The sequence below is a fragment of the Eublepharis macularius genome, chromosome 13 (assembly GCF_028583425.1).
Source record: "Eublepharis macularius isolate TG4126 chromosome 13, MPM_Emac_v1.0, whole genome shotgun sequence".
NCBI classification, from domain to species: Eukaryota; Metazoa; Chordata; class Lepidosauria; order Squamata; family Eublepharidae; genus Eublepharis; species Eublepharis macularius.
This window is the reverse complement of record NC_072802.1, coordinates 22,449,435-22,471,755: the sequence shown is the minus strand read 5'-3', so window position 1 is coordinate 22,471,755 and position 22,321 is coordinate 22,449,435. Positions and strand designations below refer to the sequence as shown.

The 22,321-nt window shown below is 46.4% G+C and overlaps 2 protein-coding genes across 2 annotated transcripts; one reads left to right on the top strand and one right to left on the bottom strand.

The window, feature by feature from the left end:
• Nucleotides 1-818: 818 nt before the first annotated feature.
• BRCC3 (BRCA1/BRCA2-containing complex subunit 3) lies at nt 819-15,976 on the bottom strand. The gene is made up of 8 exons (XM_054997093.1): nt 15,771-15,976; nt 10,421-10,540; nt 9,954-10,041; nt 9,505-9,593; nt 8,223-8,278; nt 5,401-5,532; nt 2,683-2,726; nt 819-1,454 (listed from the first exon to the last, which is right to left on the bottom strand). Exons 1-8 carry the CDS (start codon nt 15,873-15,875, stop codon nt 1,303-1,305), a joined length of 786 nt encoding a protein of 261 aa, XP_054853068.1. The 5' UTR covers nt 15,876-15,976; the 3' UTR covers nt 819-1,302.
• A 70-nt stretch (nt 15,977-16,046) lies between these two features.
• MTCP1 (mature T cell proliferation 1) lies at nt 16,047-21,409 on the top strand. Its single transcript, XM_054996531.1, has 5 exons — nt 16,047-16,071; nt 19,427-19,607; nt 19,721-19,891; nt 19,980-20,032; nt 21,342-21,409. Exons 2-4 carry the CDS (start codon nt 19,491-19,493, stop codon nt 20,025-20,027), a joined length of 336 nt encoding a protein of 111 aa, XP_054852506.1. The 5' UTR covers nt 16,047-16,071; nt 19,427-19,490; the 3' UTR covers nt 20,028-20,032; nt 21,342-21,409.
• The last annotated feature ends 912 nt before the right edge of the window (nt 21,410-22,321 follow it).

Genomic DNA, 22,321 nt, shown 5'->3' with positions numbered 1-22,321 from the left:
TTGTGTAAATTCCATGATTCTGTAAGTGCAATGTAAGCACGAAGTTTGATGCAGCAGCATCTGAAAAATGTACACTTCACTTTAAAGCAAAAGTCATAAAGCGCAAGTCGGCCTCTTCCTCTGCATCCTCTTTGGTCAACTTCTTTTCTAGTGGCAGGTTAGATGGGCCTCCATGCTGGTTCTCAGCATGCCTAAGAAATGCCATTTACCAAGAACAGCTCTTCTGTGTACAAGGCTACATAATAGCCTGCCTACCAACGGAGGCTTTTGCTGCCCACAGAGAAGCCTGAGCTGGGGGTGTTAGTCACCATTGGCACTAGCCAATAGGACCCTATTGAAGTCACATCAAAATGAATAGTTTGCCTGAAGTAAGAGTTTTAAAAAGTGAACACTGCCACCAAGTCTTAAAGGTACAAAGCCTTGCAGTGTTAGACTGAACATGGGCAAGCATACTCTGCCTCTAACTCCTAATGAGATCCCTTCATTTGTTCCCTAACAGTAAGGTTCAGAAAGCTTCTTTTAAAAAAAAGGTAGCTCGACTGTGCCTCGCAGGACATGAGGTTATAGATTTCCTTAGAAGGAAAAAACTTAAAAAATGACCTCATTCAGCAATTATGTCTCAAGCAGTTATGGGGGAAAAACTTCCTATAAAGTGTTGGCTGGAGAACTTAAATGCTGTAAGCAACAAAAGAAATCCATAGAAGTTGGGGCAGGGGAGTTCCGAAGGAGGACAGTATCAGAACAGGGGACAGTTTGCATTAGAAAACAGAAGGCAGAGGGCACTTCCAGGGTGGAATGTTCAAGAGGTGCAGCAGCTCTGAAAACCATTTTGACTTTATTTATCTTAGAAGACAGAACATGAGCACAATGATTGTTCTACAAGTATTACAGAATCATCCATTTTTTACAAACTTAATAGGGACACAGATCCTTGTTCTGGGGAGAGAAGGGAAAAAGCAAGCACAACATGATCTCTGTAACCTCAAAATGACCAGTCCCCATGACAAGCACAGATGAGTTTGTTGTTGCTGGGTGCGTGCCAAGGTCAGGGGAACGGTATCACTCACCCCGACTCCCAAGACAGGGGTGTGAAAAATAAAGCAGTGCCCGCATCCATCTGCAAAAGGTTGCTGTCCTACTCAGCAAGGCCAATCTCTCCTTCGACACCCCAGGGTCCTCCTCGTTTCGTGGCAGTATTTGCGACAAGATGAAGGGAGGAGGAAAGTAGCAAGGCAGGACACAGCTAGGCTTAGGAACCTGTAGTCTTGCTCCACTTCCTAAACCATTAGGCATTTGTTCTCATTATTCCAGGGCAGCCAGTTCCTCTAGGAGCGCTTCTTTTTCCCGCTGCAGTTCCTGCATCCTTTGCTTGTTTTGCTCCAGACGGTCTTCCAGCCACTGCAGAAGAGGGCCACTGATGGCAGACATCTGGCTGCAGAGGTTTTTTGTGAACACTGGGAAAGGAAGGAACAGTCGACAGTCAGAGATTGGGCATGTGGCAAACCAGGACACAGCCTTCTTAGTCACGGTAACAAAACACAAGAGCTGTTTTGCACACTGCTATCCTTGCCATGAGCAACTGGGGGGCAACCCTCTTCCCAGCTTGCTTGGCAAGAGAGAAGCCAGCGAAATAAAGAACCTGTTTCACAGCTAATAAATCACAAGCTGCAGAAGGCAATCTGTACCAAGTGTATTGCAACAAAACCAAGGAGGAGTCTCATGTACCCGAAAGACCATCAAATGATCCCAAGGAATAGGAGACACAGACACCTGTGTAGCAGAGAGCGCAGTGTTAGCCAAAACACTGGATGAACGGCACAGAGAAGACCAACACAATTAGGATCTACTTGGCAAGGATGCTGCCCCTCCACTGGATACTACCTGCCTCTCAGTGAAGAGGCTTGGCTTACATTTTGAGAGCCCTGTGGAGTTCTGGATCAGATTCCAGGTTTTGGTGTTGACCTATAAAGCCCTTAGCAAATGGGACCAGCATACCTGTGGTGCCTCTTACCATACATCCCCCAGAGTGTGCTTAGATCAGCTTATAAACATCTACTGGTGGTCCCTGGCCCGAGGGAGGCTCAACTGGCCTCGAACAAAGCCAGGGCCTTTTCAGTCCTGGCTCCAACCTGGTGGAACTCTCTCTCTGTAAATATTCAGGCTTGCCAGGATCTCTTATCCTTTCAGCGGGCCTGTAACACAGAGATGTTCCATCAGACATATGGTTGAGGCTGGCCTTGTATTCATCTAGTGAGCCTACCTACTAGTCTCCTGTCAAGTGGAGGAGGGTCAGCCCCCCACCACTGGAGTCATAAGGTGACCAGAATGGCCGTTTCCTCCTCCCCTCCCCTCAAGAGTTCCCCCCTCTAGGCACTATTGGCAGGGGCGGTTGGTAGAGATCGCTTTCTTGGGAAATGTATTTTATTGTATTTTTACTGTATTTTATGATTGCTATGATGATTAGTCTTATTATGTTTTAAATGTATTTATATCCTGTTGTGACCCATCATGAGCCCACTTGTGGGGAGGGCCGGCTAAAAGTCCAATAATTGAAATGAACCAACTGCTGGTTTGGAGTAACTTTTTTGTCTCAGGATTACAAGTCAGCAATGTTTAGAAACCCAATTAATCTGCAAGGATCAGAAGATGTTGTATTCTTTTTCTTGAACTGGAAATCCTTACCTGAGCCATTGTGAATCTTGGTTATTGAGTCCAGATGCGTAAGGCTAAACACAGGGAGAGAGCACACACCTGTGACAAGGCGGCAGTCAACTATAACACCAGACAAAAGACCCAATCAAAATCTTCTGTATCTGCGCCCTGTGAGGGGCTGCATCCTCTGACCTCTCCCATCATTTATCATGAGCAGCCACCACCTCCTGTTCCGCTCCCTTTCATAGGGACTTACACCTGAAGAATTTACAACAGGTCATTGTCTGTTTCCCCCTCCTCTTGTACAATCTATATATATAATTGAGTAAGCGTATTCGAGACAACTCACAGGTTATCCCAGGGCGCAGGTGTGGTAGTGCACCCCTAGGGGAGAAGAGGTGAATTGCTCCCTTCCCTTCCACCAAGAAGGGACATTGGCTTTGAATTGGGGCGGCCAGGTGGCCGGCAAGCGAGCAAGCCTCCCTTCCCTTCGCTGTGGGAATCCACCGGCGAAGGGAAGGGCCCGTGTGCCCAACAAGCCGTCCACCCTGAATCGAAGCGGCCCAGCGAGCGAATGAGCCTCCCTTCCCTTTGCCGCTGGGATCCACTGGCATAGGGAAGGGCCTGCGTGCCTGTCAAGCCTCCATCCTCAGAGCAGAAGGCAGCTGGCGAGACAGGCGAGCGCACCTTCAAGCACTTGTCTGCTGTGAAGGGCTGGGAGGCATGGCCTCCAGCCCCCAAGCACAAGCTGGAGCTGCCAATGCCAGGCGAAGGAGACCGCCAGGGTGCCTGGTGCCACCCCCCGCAATCAGGGCAGCAGCCTGTTCTGACCCCAACAGGGCTGAAACAGGCTGCTGTCAGGCACACAAGCCCATCAGGGAACCCGGCGCTGCCCAACTGGCGGCGCTCCCGGCCAGGGCTGCAATGCTCCCTGCCTGCAGCAGCCTGATCCACCCACAACAGGGCTGGAACAGGCTGCTGCCAGGCACACGAGTCTGCCAGGGCACCTGGCACCGTGCCCCCCACAGCTAGGCCTGCAGTGCCGGGCCAGGGTGCCTGGGCACTGCCTACCCCAGCCAGGGTGCTTGGCTGCTGCCCACACCAAATCTTCCAGGGTGCCTGGCTCTGCCCACTTCAGCAGCGTGCCAGGCCTGCGGTGCTCCCCACCTGCTGCGGCCTGATCCAGCCCCAACTGGGCTGGAAAGGGCTGCTGCCAGGCGCACAAGCCCACCAGGGCGTTGGGCACTGATCCCCGACAGCACTCCCGGCCTGCAGTGGTCCAGAATGAGCTGCTGCTGGGCGCCTGAGCTTGCCAGGGCGCCTGGCACCATGCCTCCCCCAGCCAGGCCTGGGTGCTGCCCACCCCCAGTCCACCAGGGCACCTGGCAATGCCCACCCCATCAGCGCTCCTGGTCAGGCCTGCGGTGGTCCCCCCTGCAGCAGCCTGATCCGGCCCCAACTGGGCCAGAAAGGGCCACTGCCGAGCACTCAACCCCCCCAGGGCGCCTAGTGCTGCCCTCCTCCCAGCAGTGCTCCCTGCCTGTGGCAACCCAATCCAACCCCAATGGGGCCGGAATAGGTTGCTGGCAAGTACACAAGCCGACCAGAGTGCCTGGTGCCCCCCTGCCCGTGCAGTGCTCCCCAGGCTGGAATGGGCCAGTGTTGGGTGTAGGTGCCCACTAGGGTACCTTCCCCCCATCACTGCACTGGGGAAGGTGCTATGCAAGGCTTGGCCACCCTGCCCCACCCCACCCCGACTGGGGTGCTCAGGAGGGAGCAATGCCAGGCCCAGCCACTCTGCCATCCCTCCACCCAGATTGGGTGCAGGGGAGGCAGCATTGCCAGGCCCGGCTGCCCTGTCCTCCCCCCGCCCATATCAGGGCACTGGGGTGGGGGCAATGCCTGCCCCGCCCTTTCTAGAGCCTGTTGTATATATTCCCCACAACGGGCTTTGTTACTAGTGGATTATAAAGTTGTCTGGCTGTATAATAGTTATAAACTCAACGCATCAGAGGAAGCGAGATCTGACTCATGAAGCTTACGCTGGGGTAAATTCTGTTAGCCTTTAAGGTGCCACTACACTTGTTTTATTTTCTTTTTGTCTAGTCACTGTGACCCACAGCCCAGCTTAGCCTGACTTCATACCAACCAAACTGATTATGTATTAGGTTGCTTGGCTTCTGGCCAGTATCACAAAATGGCCCATAAGACCAACCCACACTACACTTGCTGTAAAAGGCAGCAGGTGAAAGAAGAATCCAATGTGGATCACTAGCAAGGCGAACTGAACTGTCCAATGGGTTATCAAAGGTATTCATATCGTGCTTTTCTGAATGAAATTAACTCAAAAATGGGTGGCTTGTTGATGAATTAACACATTGCAATAAAAGTAATAACTCCCTCCCCCAAACAGTGTAAACTAAAATATCAAAAACACAACAGACTAACAGTGAGAGGGAAAGAAATCTAAACTAACCAGAGCTACACGAAACTATCAAACAAACACCAGCTGAAACATAAAAGTCTTTGCCTGATGCCTCAGCATCAGTAATGAAGGTGCCAACAGGTGAATCTCCTGAGGCAGCAGAAAGGAAAGTGTAATGCCTCAATTGAGACACCCTATTCCCTGGCCAACACTCACCTCTCGTGTCATGTGTTTGGCCCTCCCTGACTATCCCCTTGGAGGCAGATCTTAATCTATGGACACGTTCAGAAAAAAGGAAGGAACGGGGCCTGATCTCACTTTACCTATGGATTCTTCTATAGGCGTCTTGCTCCTCTTGACACAAGATCTTGGGTAGCTCCACGGCTGACTCCAGGCACACTTTCCCAATGGTGTTGTGAGGGACCACGTGAACAGGAATTTCTATCCTCTCATACCTATAAGAGATACACATACAAATTAGTACCCTACTTTACACCTGTTGTAAAAAAAAATCTTCCCATTTCCCCAACACCACTCAAGGGCAGAGCTAGGCAGGTTAGTTAAAGCAGACAGTCAGATGAAAGCCATCTACGGTACTGAACAAGCAGCACATGCTTGTGTGGAAATGCAACCCTGAAAAGGTATCCTACCATGCGGGCTTTAACTGATGCTAAGCAACGACACAAGCATCTAGAACACCTGAGATAACACTGCAGATGTTTCCAGCACAAGATACAGTGCAGCCATGAGACTCCCAGCTTTCTGCAGGGGTTATAAAACACGTGCCATTTCCACACAGGTTACCTGCCCTGAGTTCAATGCTTTTGGGAATTGTTCCCCCCTCCCCTGCTCCCCCACTACATCATGGTGCATTCACGCCCCTCCTGGGTTTTTCCCAGCCTATCTCAAACCTAGATTGCTCTGAAGTTTTGAGAAGCTTCAGGTAAAGCCTGACGAGTTAAAGCCCCTTTCGCCTATCCTCACGGCAACCATTTCCTCCTCCTTTCTCTGGGGCTATTTTTTTTAAAATCAGCTCTAGACTATTGATAACATGTTATACCAATATGTGTACCAGGTTTTCAGAATTCCCAGCTTTCCTTTTTTAAAAAAGTTACTAGCCCCTTGGATTGCAGAGATATAAGCAGAACGGCACATCTCTGTAATGGTGGGGCTGCTCCCCTTTTAGGCTTCTCCGTTCAAAGAATGGCAATGTGTTCATTTTCTATCTTTTTAAAAAAATTCAGCCCTTAAATTGATTAGCAATATAAGCATGTGCAAAAAATAAAAAGGGGGATGCTGTGATGTCGCCAATGATGGCATGACCCTTGAACATCCTGATTATTTAAGGCACATGAGGGAAAAAATAAACCATTTACACAACTGTAAAAACGCTAAGGGAAGGCAGACTCTCACCAAAACGGTATCAATGCTAGCGGAGCAACTGCTAAGAAAATCAGGAATCAGTCGAGCATGCAGGAAAGCCCTTCGTATGGGTGAGCGGAGAGAGTTATTCTGTGAGTGAAACAGCATGTGGGTTTTTACTTTGTGGATGAAATCAGCCTATGTGGCCAGTGAACTTCTGGGAACTCAGAAAACTCCACGTCCTCCTCTTTTGGGAATATTTTTAGCCTAAGCGGCAACTGTGCAAAAAATCAGTCTTTGTGACTGAGTCTTTGAAAAAGCATTTGAAGATCTGTACCTATTTTGAAACCACTACACTTATGAACTCTTTTGAAACGCATATTAATTATTCTGAAACCAGTACACATGCGTAGTTTTAAATAAACTATTTCTGGGTTAAGTAAAACGCTTATTTCATCTAGAACAAAGGATCCCCTTTTTACCTCACAGCCACCCCCATGCGCTGATCATTCTTTCGTTCTACCAACTAAGCCTTCCTATACTATTAGTCAAACTGAGATTGAACTAAGCTGAGAGCTTTTAGTGGTAGTCCATTTGTAAGGGAATACTAAGAAAGGCAGGGAGGCAGTATAATATAGGTCTCATAAAGGGGGCAAAACACCACACCCCTGTCTAGCTCTATGGTGGTTTCATCTGAAATACTGTGTGCAGTTCTGGTAACCATATCTCAAAAAGGACATTAATAACAACAACAACATTCAATTTATATACTGCCCTTCAGAAGAACTTAATGTCTACTCAGTGCAGTTTACGAAGTGTGTTATTATTATCCACACAACAATCACCCTGTGAGGTGGGTGGGGCTGAGAGAGCTCCGAGAAGCTGTGACTGACCAAAGGTCACCCAGCTTCAGGCGGAGGAGTGCGGGATCAAACCTGGTTCTCCAGAGTAGAGTCCTGCTGCTCTTAACCACTACACCAAACAGAGTTGGAAAAAGTACAGATGTACAGAGACCTAATGCATCATAGCGGCTGAAGTGTTGGATTGGGATCTGGAAGGCCCAGGTTCAAATCCCCACTCAGCCATGGAAGCTTGCTGGGTGAGCTTAGGCCAGGCACACCCTCTCCGCCTAATCCACCGCACAGTTGTGATGATAAAATGAAGGAGAAAAATGTGAACTGCTCTGGGTCCCCACTGGGGAGAAAAGTGGGGTACAAACAAAGTAAATAAATAAAATAAGAAGGCAACCAATATGATTGGGGCAAGAGAACCTTTCCTATGAGGAAAGGCTGGGATTTTTCAGTTTAGAAAAGAGATGATTAAGGGCAGGAGCATGATAGAAGTTTCTAAAATTATCCACAAGGTAGAAAGAGTAGAAAGAGAGAACTTTTTCTCAGCCATAATTGCTCTGCTGGGCTCTATTTACAATTCCACTCTAAGCAGTGGGCTTAGAAAGGTGCAACTCAGCACAGGATAGCATTGTTGGGGAATATATGCACCCGTACATAAAATATATACCTCACCTTTCTACAAAATGAACCATTAATGTGGTTTATACAAAGAATACATGAAATTAAAACCACAGTGCTGCATTATTAAAACAGATACCCACTACGTGCGGCAGCAAACTTACCGTAAATGAATTCAAAAGCAGGTTTTTATAAAGAGAACACAAAAAGCAGTATAAAACAGAATTTTAAAAAATTCCATCATATAATACATCCAAACAGCAAGGTAAAATCTGCTGACATCGTAATATAGAAGAGCAGCCTAAGACACTTACTCAGAGCTCTTTTGGGCCTGAATGGACTGGAAACAGGTGTACAGAATCCGGCCCGTCTAAACCAATCATGAGAGGCAAGTTAGTTTGAGGAAAACTTCTAGTCATACAAAGACCCCAGCAACAATAATCACACAGCACAGTGCCATGTATTAACACTCCCACATGTAAATGCCCTACTGCCTGAAGAGTGGGAGAACGGAAGAAATAGCTGTAGCTGGTTCTCGGCTACAGTTTAATTTTAAAGTTCACGTTAAATTCCCAAGAAAGGACAAAACCCTATGGCACGTTAAATATATGCTGTAGAAGTTTTATCATCATCATCATCATCATCATCATCATCATCATCATCATCATCATCACGTCTTTGCCTTTTCTTACCCTTGAAGCCAACCTCCTGGGTTTGCCTAATCCTAAGAGCCAGGAGTTCAGTTCCTTCAGAAGTTCAGCTCAAAAACTAAACGTATGTTTATGCCTTCAAGAGAAGCAGCTCCTGAACCATTCCCTCTCCATCAGGCACCCTTGTAACCTCTTCCACTATCCCGCTCTTCATACCCACCCCAGCTTTAAAGCATATGAAAAACAGAGCTATACGACTAAGTTGCGAAATCTGTTTTGAACAACCTGAATGTTGGGATGCAGGCTACAAGACATCATGCACCAAGCTGGCAAATAATGTACTAGGAGCTCAGCTGCCCTCTTCATCCTTTTTCACATCATTAAGGGAATAGGCTTCTAATTAACACATGAGAAATTTTAGGAAGTTTTCTCTATTTTATCCACGGTATACATATCATACTGTTTTATTGTACTGTTCTCTAATCCAGTTTTACTGTATTGTTGCTCTATGAATTTATAGTTTGACTGTACATATACTTTATTATAGTATTCTTTAAATTTGTACTCCAGTTTACTGCATAGATCTTTGTGCATATTAAACTACTTATACTGCATTGGTTTAATAGCATGATCCACCTTGAGTCTCAGCAAGATAGACAGACTGTAAGTGATGTCATGTATTCATTGAAAACAAAGTCTCCGATCAGACCAGTGGCATCTCACCAAAAGAAAGCTGAGGAGGAGACACAGATCCTACCAAATTTCTAGCACTGTGTGCCTCTGGGTACTCAGACTACGCTGAGGTCAATCATAGCAGCAACAGGCATTACATTGGTGTTCTTAATGCACAACTTCTGGTCTCTACAATTCCAGAGAGGAACACTCCGAAGGGGACAGATAGAAACATATCTGTTCTGTTCTATTATTCTCATGGTGAACTACTTACCTTTGTGTTTTTATCTTCGATAAAACAGGAGAAGATAAGCCCCACAAAGCCTTGATCCATCATCTGATACATAGCTTGAGTCCGAACATCTGAAGACATAACATTGGCAAAGAACAAAATCAAGATTTCACAGAACCTGGCTCTAAAAGCAACCACAAGATCATCAGCACCGGATGCTCAATCCAGGTAGGGAGAGATTATATAGCTACCTTTTCTGCTGAAGAAGTAGGGTGCCACCTAAAGTATGGCATTTAACAACTGAAGGATTAGCATGCAACATTAAAACCCACAAAAGAAGTATGACAAGTCAAGAGAATACAGGTAGTCAGTTCCTTCGCCAACCGCAACTAAACTTCTGCAGATTTTGGAAGAACTTCCAAGCAGATATATGCTTGGGATCATGGTCTTAGAAACAGGATGTACTTCCTGTCCAGGGAGCAACTTCTTACCTACATGTGATGGCCAGACTGTTATGTGAGGATGAGAATGATACCAGCCTACAACTCTCATAGGCCGGCCTGTTAATTCTGCCAATCTGTGAGTTTAGTTAAGGCTTCTCCAAGACACAGAAAAACTTCCAAAGAAAGTAAGCAGAAAAAGGAATGTTGTTTCAGGAGCTATTAGGATGTTTTAAGGGTAAAAGAAAGTGAAGGAATTTGCTTGGCAAAGCTAGGGAACTAAAGAAATGTACTTCCCCATCACACCAGAAATTTAGAAGACCCTTGCAAGATGGCTTTGTTCACACACGTAAAAAAAGAAAAAAAGCAAGGACTGAATTTTTCACACTAGCCAAACCCATATAAGTTACTCTTGTAAAGCTTCTTCCAAGATAGCAAAGGGAAATAGTAGGGAATCATCTATAGAAAGTTTCCCTTCCAGGCCCCCTTCCTTCCCCCAAATGTCTGTCAAAGGATATCTCAGCTTCTGTTGAAGCAGCTGAAAGTTGCTCAGGAGAAATCTCCACACGATCTTTCCTTTTATCTGATCGGCGTAAGATGATCACAGAGTGGATATGAACTATTCGGCTGGTATCAACCTGAGAATAAATCAGGGGAGAAGTCATTCGAGATAATCTGGAGCACTGAACCTGACTGTCAAAAGCTAGAGGAAGAAATGTCTCCTTGAACTTAACAGTACCAGAAGACAAGATCCCACTTTCGGTATTGTGACCCAAGTAATGATAGTAACTGTGCTTATATACCACTGTTCTAGAAAGATTAGTGCCTTACTCAAAGTAGTGAATAAAGTCAGTGCTGTTATTATCCCCAAAGTATAACTGGGGAGCTGGACCTGAGAGGAGTGGCTTACCCAAGGCCACCTGCTGAGCTCATAGCAGTATTGGGATTCAAATCAGCAGAGTGCTGATTTACTGCCTAACAACTATGCTACAGTAGTAGATTATTGATTTATTTAAAATATTTATACCCCACCTACCCAGACCTTTGGACAGCCTCTCTGAAAGAATAACAAAAATTGAAATGGTAAATGAACACAATAAAACCAACAGCTTTAGACTGTTTCCAAAAAGCAGTAAGCCCAGAACAGCTCTAAAATTCATTGGGGAATTCATTCCAACCTCTCAATACATACGACATCTAACCGAGAAGTGCTAGGGTTCCAGGTTGCCTGGATCTTCCGGCCTAGGAGCTCAGTACTTCAGTGCACGGAATCTGGCGAGAACACTTGCTCTGAAACACTAATCTTTATTCATTTGCACATGCTATGTCTAAGAACTCTAGTATATAATTATATATGCAACAGTGGTTCCTATTTATTGTTGTCTGTCCATTCACCACTGTCTCTATTTTTGCTGGCGAGGAATGACTGACCCCCGTTTTTAGCATCTTACAACATAAATGGTAATCATGTTCCAGATGACTCACCCTGTTTTTTTAAAAATAAATTTTATTTCACCAAAAGAGATACATATTAACAAAGTTATAAAATATAACATACAACCATAACATTCCTAATGAATACCATATACATTATCCCATAATAGGGAACTATGACCTTGTCCAATTACCAAATACAAATGTAGGGTCCATCTATCTCAATTCAAATTGTGTTTACAAAGTCAGAGGTTCATTCATAAATATAAGAATTTCCTATAGATCGTATTGAGAGGGATAATATTTTGTTCAGCCATATATTTCAAAACAGGAAGCCAGGTGGGTTTGAAATCATATTGATAATCTTCACAGTCTGATTATTATTTATTTTTTTCATAACAATCTGATCTGATCCCAAATTTTCCCATGCCAACCATCCAAAGTTAGCGGGTGGTTAGATTTCCACCGAGAAGAAATAGTTAACTGGGCAGCTCCCAGCAGAATAGCAATGAGGTTCCTTTTTTGTTTTGTTATTTTTAAATTTTGCCAGCAATGAAGTAGCATTGATTCTGGAATAAACGGCAGTGTCACTCGGTAATTTTTCTAATTTGTTCCACAATTTGTTTCCAGAAAGTATTTATTGTTTTACAACTCTACCAACAATGGAGGTAAGTTCCAGATAAACTGCACTGTTTCCAACATTCATTTGGGTTGGAGCTGTTTATTTGATGTAATTGCATTGGGGTAAAGTACAATCTAGTCATCAATTTAAAATATGGAAATCTGATACTGAAATGTTTCAACTTGCTCTTTGGTGAAGGCCAGATTTCTTCCCAGGCATCATCCAGGAGTTCTTTTTAAAGATCTTTCTGCCATAGATTTTGGTATCGCAATAGGGCTGTGTTATATAGTGAGGTTAAGATTTTATAAATTTTGGAGGACACCCTTAGAATCATCATCAATGTCTTTAAGCATGAGTTCAAATTCCGTCAATTGCCTATTAAAGTTTCCTGATTTTTTAAATCTACAAATAGGTGGTTTATTTGAAAATATTGAAGCCAAGGAATTTGACATTTTATTATTCTCTCTAGTTAGACTTTTTCAAGTAAACGACCATTGTATGTCAGATCATGTATATGATAAATTACAATAATAATAATATTTGATTTATATACTGTCCCTCAGGACAACTTAATGCCCACCCAGAGCAATTTACAAAGTATGTCATTATTATCCCCACAAAAACAATCACCCTGTGAGGTGGGTGGGGTTGAGAGAGTTCCTAGAAGCTGTGACTGATCCAAGGTCATGCAGCTGGCTTTAAGTGGAGGAGCGGGGAATCAAACCTGGTTCTCCAAATTAGAGTCCCGTGCTTTTAACCGCGACACCAAACTGGCTCCCAGCCTGTTTTCATTTTTTAAAATCTTCCATTTCCATCCCTGGTGGGAACCAGGGTTGATTGTACAAGGAAGACATAACTGCAGGGCCGGATCTAAGGTTGCCTGCACCCAGGGCAACCAAAGACTGGCCACTCGCACACGCGCACAGCGCACGAGTGCTCCCAGCGCTACATGATGTCACTTCTGTGACATCACGCAGGGCGGTGCATGCCACCCCGCGGCAAGCCGGCTGTCCCAGCGTGCCGCGGAGCCGGCAGTGGAGGCGCGGGTGGCTGGGAGGCCGCCCGTGCCATTCGTCTGCCCCGCAGGACAGTGGGTGGCCAGCTTGCCGTGCGCCCCCTGTCCTGCGGGGCAGGTGAATGGCACGGGCGGCCTCCCAGCCACCCACGCTGCCTTTCGTCCTGCTGCCCAAGCACTCCCAGGGCTGGCAGCTGTGCCCGGCGCCCGCTTTGGCAACACCAGGGGCAGACTACCCCCCCTGCTCCCCCCCGTTGATCCGGCCCTGCATAACTGAAATAACTGGAGCCAAGATTTTTCTTTTAGCATCCCAAATTTGTAGGGAAATGTGTAAAAAAGGACTATCTTTTATTTGGGTCACTCGAAGACAAGGTTTAGCCCATATAGTTTCCAGTAAAGACCATGGTTTGACCACTTCTTGTTCTATTTGTATCCAATTTTCAAAACGGTTTCTCTTTAACATTGTGATTATGCTGGTTAAGTTTGTGGCCTTGTAATAGTTTTTCAGATTTGGAACATCCAGACCTCCTCTGGATGCCAATCAAAACAAAATCTGACTTCTAATTTGTGGTTTTTTAATACACCCACACAAAGTCATTCAAAGTTTTCTGCCATTGCTGCAGTTCTTTATCTGTAAGCATTATAGGCAGAGTTTGGAACAGAAATAAAAATTTTGGTAAGATGAAATTTTTAATTTAGTGTAAACGGTCAGGCCAAGACGGTTCAGCTTGTTCTATTCTTTCAGTTTTAAAGAAATATCTTGGTGAAGCTTTTGAAAGTTGAGGTTTTTGATATCTGATAAATTGAGAGGGACATGTATCTCTAAGTGCCTCTGAGAGGTTTGAACCCATTTGTATTGATATAATTGCTTAAGAGTTAAACATGTTTTGTCAGATAAAATTATTGGAAATAAATCTGTTTTAGATGAATTTGCAAACCTGTTAATTTACTAAATTGTGAAATAGTGTCTTGAATTTCTGGTAAGGGGGTTAGTGACATAAAGGACCATGTCGTCCGCACATAGACTGATTTTTTGGTCTTTATTGTCTATTTTGACACCCAGTATGTTGCGTGTTTCAGAAAGACCTGCAGGTCAGTTCTGCGCTCCCCAGCCCCAACTGGGCCAGCCGGCACGGGGCATACCTACCGGGCCTGCGTTCTGCCCCCAAGCCGTCCCCCCAAGCCTCTATCTATGGGGGGGGGGGCAGCGTAGCTTTCCTGCCCTTTCCCCCTCCCAAGCCTGGAAACGTGGTAGGTGTGTGTGCGCGGGGAGAGGGCAGTGCGGCTTTTCTGCTCTTTCCCTCCCCCCTCCCCAAGCCTTCCCCTCTAAGCCTCGATTTACAGGGTGGGATGGAGGGGCAGCAGCGCAGTTTTCCTGCTTGAGCTACAGAGCTCAGGTCTACTCACTATGGCTTTGCTAGGTGAGTAGACCTGGCCTCTTTGCCAGCAGAGGCCAGGTCTACCTGCCATAGACTACTACATAGGTCTACTAACCATAGTTTTGCAAGGCAGGTAGATCTGGCCTTTGGACATGCAGAAGCCAGATCTACTTGCCATGGCATTGCAAGGTGAGTAGACCTGGCCTCCTGACCCACGAAACCTAGGTCTACCTTCCATAGATTTGCCAGGCAGGTAGACCTGGTCTCTGTCCTCTCACAGGCCAGACTGATGGTAGGGAGGTGGGGTAACACACTTCCTCAGGCGTGCTCCTTGATGACCCTCCACAGCCCGATGGGGCGAGGAGGTGGCATTACAGATGGGCCTGCCTCCCAGCCCTTCCCTGCGGCAATCAGCCTGCACTGGGGAAGAGGCAATGTCCAGCCCAGCCGCCCCACCCCACCCCCGCCCCAATTGGGGCGCTGGGGAAGAGGCAATGCCAGTCCTGGACACCCTGGCAGGGTGCAGCAGAGGCAGCAATGCCTGGCCCACCTGTCCTGCCCTTTCTAGAGCCCGTTGTATCCCCCTCCCATTTCTAGTAATTCAGTATCAGGATGGGTATTGCATACATTTCACTGCCAGTAGTGCAAATACACACAAATGCAAGCATATGACCAATAAGTCACCGTGCACATTCTGCCATTTCATTCACTGCACCTGCTTAGGCATACCTTGAGCCATTGACAATCTATTATCAGGTAGGTAGCTGTGTTGGTCTGTAATCAAAGAGCAAGATTTGGGTCCAGTAGCACCTTCAACTAGATTTCCAAGGTATGAGATCTGAAGACTCATCCCTTTGTAAGATACAAGGAGTTTTAACTCTCAAACACTCATACCTTGGAAATCGAGTTGCTCTATTAAAGAACAGTTCATCTTTTTTCCTGAAATACCTTTAAGCAAAAGAACATGGCTTTCCAGTCAGTTAGAAGGCAGAGTAAACGTATACAGAAAGCAGAATAGAAATTTCAACATGTAACAATGGGGGGACTGGATTGAAGCTTAAGTAGTGACCTAGACTGCGAGAATTAAAGTGTCACAAACATGTCCCTGTTTCTGTTTGTGATATACTAGAAAGGCACAGTAAAGGAGCTGAGCCTGGCTGAAGTGGTGCTGCCAAAAGGAGACGTCTGTGGCAAGGAAAAGGCAAACATCTGAGCAGTGCTCGGTTCTAGAGCCACTTTCACCCTCCACCCCCATAAGTACAAAAGAGAGAAAAAGCCTCTAAAGCTACAATCGATTATTTGGGAGCAAGGCCCATTGAACTCTGCAGGGCTTAACTCCCCATGCACCCGCAGGCGACGGGGCTACAAAGAAGGAGAAGCAGATCTCTTTTCCCTTCGTCGCCTTGCCTTCCTCCTACCTCTCCAATACAAAGCCCCATAACTTCTTCCTTCTCGGTACTAAGCGCGTGATTTAGGCAGACCAAGAAGGCGTCCGCCTCCAGGTGCGCAGCTTGCACCGCCATCGCGGCCTGCTTCACCGTCAGGGGGGCGGGAGGCGCGCCAGTTAATCACTTTCTTTGCGTTCTGCAGGCTCCGAGTCCGCAGCCTTCCGCCTAGGCCTGCGTCTCCCGGACAACGGCGACTTCCTGTCCGTTTCCGGAAGTGCCCGGCCAACCCCTACTGAAGCGTTCTCGGGTTCCGCTAGCGCTGCTGGGCCAGGTCGGTTCCGCCCGGGGGCGGGTGGGTTGAAAGGAGGTCTGAGAGCCCAACTATAGGGCGGGGGGAGATGGACCCACTGGGGAGGCCTTTCCTTTGCGCTCCGGCAGAGCTTGGCTGTTGCTGTGGCAGGGCAGGGGGCGTGGCTGAGAAGGGTCCCTCCTCTGCTGGGAATGGGGGCTGCTCCTTAACCCTCGAAGTGACGACGGGGCTCGTCAGTTACCATGGCGACTCTCCCATGGGCATGGGGGGTGGGGGAAGAGGGTCAAGGGATATCTGGAGAGCACTTAAGGGGGTGATGGTGGAGGATTTCCTCACTTTTCCTGGGTAGGTAGGCAGAAATTCAACAGGACACAGCTGCTTCTCCCTCACGGTGTTAGGAAAGATTTCACCTGTTGAATTTCTTCCTGGCACATTGCTATCCAGGGGTCAGAGTTTCAGGGGGTGGGGAATGATGAACGGAGATAGGAATGAACAACCTGAAGAACAGAGAATTGGAGAGGGGGACCCAGGAGAAGATGTCCTCTCTGTGCCTGGGTCAAACAGGCTATTATTTTTCCCTTGCAAAAGCTCTGTAACTGTAATGGTCTTTAACGGTTGCATAGCAAGTAGAAGCTCAACAGGTGAAGCCTCTTACAGGATCAAGCTGTGGGGATGGGAAAGGATTTCTCTGTTGGAGTTCTGCCTGTCAGAGCTCCTATGTTAACAGATACTACACCTCAGTGGAAACCTGCAAACAGGTTTCCTCAGTAGGAAACCTGTTTGCCTATTCTTCAAGGATATGAGGATCCCCCAATCCTTCCAAGCCACTGTTCACAAACAGGCCTTTTTCTGTCAGGTCTCCAAAATCATGAGAGAAATTTAACAGCCCCAAAACCCTCCTCCTGGTTCTCTTACAGTATAGTGAATCAGGATACAGGGACGAAATGATTAGCTTTTTCATGTTGCTCATTTGAGGCCAGATGATAGGAAGGATAATCAAAGGGTCAAAGGTTGCACTGTTGCTTCTTTTCATTAAGCAGTTGTACCAAGAAGTCTTGTAATATGTAAACTCTGCACAAGAGCCATGAACAACTTTGTAGTTTCAGGATTTTCAGTGCTGGTCAAGGAGCTCTTTCTTTCCTCATACTCCCATATTGCAGAGTATATTGTTGCTGGTTATTGGGGAGTATAGCATTGCTGATTTTCTTGTAATAATATATTTTCAGCAGCTTCGTTTTTAAAATGTTTACCAATGCTATCAAAGCCATTCTTCTTTGCAGGGTAGCAAACATTCGTAGGTTCTGTTGCACCAGTGGAAAAAAATAAACTCAGCTTTCAGAAGCTGAGCCCTACAGCAGAGACAAGAAACCTGACCACGCCATAGGTCACAAAGATGCTTCCTGTCCTGGGCAATGGTTATTCCTTTAATTTCCGAGTGGCGAGGAATTCCCTGGGAACAGTTCTCATGCCCTGCTTCCATTTGCTCATCTTTCTTTACAGTCACCGTTTGACAGGCAGGAAGGAGAGCAGGGGAATTGGGCCGCTGTTTCCGGTTCTAGAACTGGCAGCCTTCATTTCGGTTATAGAGATCTCCTGCTGGAGTGAGAAGGAGCAATGGAGAGCCTGCAGAGCTGGAGAACATCAGTAGTACATTTATAAATTGGGCTGCCCACTCTCCACAATTTCTTTCCTGTGAGCAGACAGGAAGCCTGTCAGACCTTTTAAAGCCACCTTCTTTGGGGAACAAAATTGCTAACATCAAAGCAGATGATATTAATAGAATGTGTGGGGGATGTTGCAGTATACATGTTTTGTGCTATGATCCTTCCTCCAGTGATAGGAGAATGTCGAGGTGAGGCTGAGGAAAGGGGAAAGTTGGCAAATCTGTCTGAATGTAGCCCACCATAAGATTATGGTACTGTATGCCACTAGGAGAGTTTGCTACTGAAGCAAAGGTTTGGGCACTGGTGGCCATAAATAAGCTGGAGATTTCTAAATACTCTGCAGGAACCCTGACTTCATTCCAGTTCGGGGAAGGGAAATGACATCCTTACAAGTTGAACGCTGCTTCCTGTTTGGAAGCTGCTTGTCTAGCACCGATGTATGCTAACTCTTGATCCATCTGGTTTGGGCCCCCTACAGTACAAGGGCTGCTTAGCAATTTAATTCCAGAGGGGGAGGCCTTTGGTGTGTTAGAGGAACACTTCCTTTTCTTGGCTAGGCTACTCCTAAAGAAGTCGTGACTGTTTCCCTGCTGCTTCTGCCTTCACAGAAGCAAAGTACGCTTTTTATCTCTGAAATTCACACCAAAGTCCTTAACCACATGTTCACCCCTTCCTCTGCCTTATCTTTGTATTCTCAGCTGTTGGCATGTGAACTTGGTTTTGTCCTGGCAGTTTGAAAATCGTTTGCTTTATCTCTGGGAAGGACATGTTGTTCTTGGTGTATATTGGAAGGACTTTGCACGTCTTGCTCCCTAAAACCATTCTCTTCCTTCCGCGCCTTTTCTTGCCTCTCCTGTTGTACTATAGAAGAATGATTTTCCTGAACCGAATTCAGCAAAAGGCTTTGTCTTTTTTCTAACTTTCTGTTATGGTCAGCCTTTCCTGGTGCTGTTTTTTCCCAGGTCTAGATTTCCTCGGTTTCCAGTGAATTGGAAAGATCTGAATTAAAAACGCGACCCTCTTCCGAGGGATCAAATTATCACAACTCCCAAGCAGTTATGAGAAGCAAAATAAGACGGACATCACTTTCATCTTACTAACGGTGTAGGGAAGTATGGCAAATAGAGTGCCAGTTTTGGGAAGTGAGCCAGTTTGTTCTTCTTCCAAGCGTGTTTGCAATCCTAACTTCCATATAGTCCTTGTGGCCTCTTTTGAGCAAGAGTAGAGAGGACAACTGACAGGAGTGTGTGGAATGCATGTCCAGATTTGTGAAAGAGAGTGAAGTTTGACCCTGAGACTTCTCTAGTTTTTCCATCCTCCTGAAAAAGGCCACAGATTGAGCCTGGGGAAATGGAACGAAGGAAGTGAATTGAAAAACAGAAGAAGCGGCTGGAAAGCAGGCAAGCCGATGATGTTGGTTGGCTTCAAGTGACTGGGCAAGCTGGGAGTTGTGTTCCACAAGCCTGCAGCCTCTTGCTGCCGAGCACATGAGATGGCCGCCAGACCAGGGCTCATTATGTGTAGCAATTTTCATTCCTCAAATTACCCGGTATCTTTCAGGTGCAGTATGCTTCGGTTTGAGAACCGTCACAAAATCACTCCTCAATCTCACTTTTAAAAATGCTTTTCACAGCCCCGGCAACACTGCGTACCACCTGTAGCCAACACTAGTTCTTTGCAGGACTAACAGTTCCTTCCGTGTCTTTGTTCAGAGGCAAAGGGGGCCATGTTTAGAATGGGAGCCAAGGGAGGGCCATCGTAGCAAGATATCGGGGCATGGCAGAAGGAGAGGAAGGTGATGATGCCAGAGCCCCACCTGTCCGCCTCTGGGTACGACGGACAGGTGTCTATTGTGATGAAAACCAGAAAACATGGCTGGTGGCATCCGAAGAGGCAAGTAAGAACATTCTTAGCAATTGTCATTTTGATTATTTGGACAGCATTTGCTTTTTTTTTTTTAAAGAAGCCGCTCATGCTCTTTGCTTTCTTTTGGGCTTCTTTGCCAGGAGTCAGGCACGCTGAAAGCCCGGATCAGAAGAGTCCAGGTCCCCCTGGGTGAGGCAGTGCGTCCCAGCCGCCTCCCAGCCTCCCAGCTGCCCCACATGTGGCAGCTTTCAGAGGGGCAGCAATATAGGGACAGCAACTCCCGCATCTGGGACATCGAACACCATTTACTTGTAAGATGGCGTGTGAACCCTAATCCTCCCCTTAGTGATCAAATCAACAGAAATCTGGTGCCTGACTGCTTTTCTGTCTCTCTTCCAGATCACGGGAGTGGAGGAGCTGCTCTTGAAACTCCTGCCAAGCGATTAAATCTGGTGAGTCGCACTATTTCCCCCTTCCTCTTTTCTTGTGCTCCCATTTTCACTCACAGTGGTTCTTTTAATGCTGGTTTTTGTCTTTCAGGAGCTGTGACTCTAGGATGATGTCCCTGTATGTTTTTATGTGGTAACTTCCCAGCATTAAAATGCAGCTGCCTCTGAGGTGGAATGTGGCAAGCATCTCTTGTAATGGCTCGCAGCAGTACCACCCAAGAACTTAGGACAGGCAGTAGCAGAAGAGGGCCATGGCCCAAGTGAAATTACAGAGGGAGTTTTACATAGGCAGAATGGAATTCCTCCCTGAAATGGGAAAGGTGGTCAGGATGCCAGTTGCTGGGGGAGGGGTCAGGAGCAGAGGAGAGTTTAGCCATCAACACCTCCCACTTACGATGTTCTCAGAAGCCTTGGCTGCTGTTGGAGGTGGAATGCTGGACTCTTGGTCTGATCCAGCAGAGCTATTCCGATCTTCTGGCTGAGGCCATTGCCTTGAAAAGCTCCAGGCAACTTAATGGCCAAGCATGTGGCAAATGTGGCTCGTTAGCCTATCGCTCTGTTGTAGACTTTCTCCAGGAGTTATGCTGGAGCACTGATTTCTTACTCAGAGGGGAGAAATCTGTCTCTCAGTTCCTCCTGCCAACCAATATCAAAGCTTACCATGATCATCTCCCTCTTTAGATTCTTTTTCCTAATTTGTTTCCAAGGTGATGCTGTTCATACATCTCAAAAAAACTTTTCTCCATCCTAATAAAAATTCTTTGACACATTGTGCTAGGCTTTCTGATGACGCAAGAGCACACACTGATGTTTTTCAACTGTGAAAACTGTCCAATAGACTGACGTGTTATTCTAAGCATCTTTCCGAGACTATGGGTGGGGGGGGGGGGAGGCATGCAGACTGGAATTGGGGACTGGCCAAATGGAAAAGCACTAAGCCAAATCCCAGCAAGAAGAGGAGACCTGCAAGTTATTTCAGCCTTTCCAGACATGTTTTATGCTTGTTTTGTCTTTATTGACTTAAACTGTGGGAGTGGGGACAGGAGAGGCATTTATGCCGCACAGGCTACTGTCAAGTAACAGGCATCTTTCCGGGAGACTCCATGCCTGCAGGAGGTTTTAAAAGGGAATGTTTGGGACAGTGGCAATGAAGATACTGAGGGCTTTATCCCAGTGCCCAAATCTGGGGGATAAAACTTCGGTGACTTAATAAGGTTTAAATTAGGCCAGCTTGCTCTCCATTCATCACAGTGATTTTTTCCTACCACAGTGATGTTTTCTTACCACAGTGATATTTTCCTGTTTTTTTCAGTTCTCTGAACATGCCTCAAAAAGACCCCTGCCAGAAACAAGCCTGCGAAATCCAGAAATGCTTGCAAGGTATGCCCTGTTGTTGCTTTGTTTTATTTTAGTTTACCCCTCTATATCAAGTGGTAAAGGCAAGGATTTTTTTTTTTGGCCTTTGGAATAGCAAGAGTGAACATTGCTCTTTTACCATTATTGCAAAAAAAAGTGTCCACTTCAAAGTAAGACATTGTTGAAACAAATGGGGCTCATTTCCAAATTTAGGATTGTGGGCTTGCCTTTGTTTGCAAGCACCTAGAGCCCACCCACATCCACTCAGATGTAGCAGAGAAAGTAACTTCAGCCATTTCATGGCGTGCAGCAACGGTGTCACCTCCCTTTGGGGAATCATCATGACAGCTCAGTTACCCTGCAGGCAGAGAATAGCGGAGGAAATTTCTGAAGGCCTTAGCTGTGTTTACACGGAACTTTGACATTCGGTAAACCTCCAGACAGCCCAGCTCTCTCTGCTCCAGGTTGCCAAGAGGCAACGAGTAGGAGTGCATCATGATGAGTCAAATGGAAAGTTAACATTCTTATTAGCAGGACTCCTTGCTTGCAAATGACTTGCAATTATAGGGAAGAGGGAGCCCTGAAAAGCTACTGCATACATTTGCTCTTCCTGTCCATGGAAAGCTTGAACTAGCAGGTGATACTGATCTCTCAATCCTTTAGCCGAAAGACTGACAGGGAGGGAGTGTGATGTTAGAGAACAAGCTGAGGTGACATGCCCAGGCTGTTCCAAAGTGACAGAGCAGAGAAAAGCTCTTTGGCCTGCTTCTGCTTGGCTAGAAGGGTAGCACTTGCATTTGCATGAACACTTGTAGCAGGCAACAGGGTGGCAGTGTGTGTTTGTGGCTGGGTTGAATAGCTCCTTCTGTAATTGTGAAATGTGAGAGGGTGGTTGGCAAAGCAGGCTGAGGGAGCGGCCTAGAGAAGTTCTAATGC

Coding starts and splice junctions, on each gene's coding strand:
- BRCC3 (XM_054997093.1), bottom strand. CDS start 15,875: ATGGCGGTGCAAGCTGCGCACCTGGAGGCGGACGCCTTCTTGGTCTGC. Junction 10,042..10,420: donor CTGCTTCAACAGAAGCTGAG/ATATCCTTTGAC, acceptor AACTAAACTCAC/AGATTGGCAGAATTAACAGG. Junction 9,594..9,953: donor AGTCTGGCCATCACATGTAG/GTAAGAAGTTGC, acceptor TTATGTCTTCAG/ATGTTCGGACTCAAGCTATG.
- MTCP1 (XM_054996531.1), top strand. CDS start 19,491: ATGGCAGAAGGAGAGGAAGGTGATGATGCCAGAGCCCCACCTGTCCGC. Junction 19,608..19,720: donor GGCTGGTGGCATCCGAAGAG/GCAAGTAAGAAC, acceptor CTTCTTTGCCAG/GAGTCAGGCACGCTGAAAGC. Junction 19,892..19,979: donor ACATCGAACACCATTTACTT/GTAAGATGGCGT, acceptor TCTCTCTTCCAG/ATCACGGGAGTGGAGGAGCT.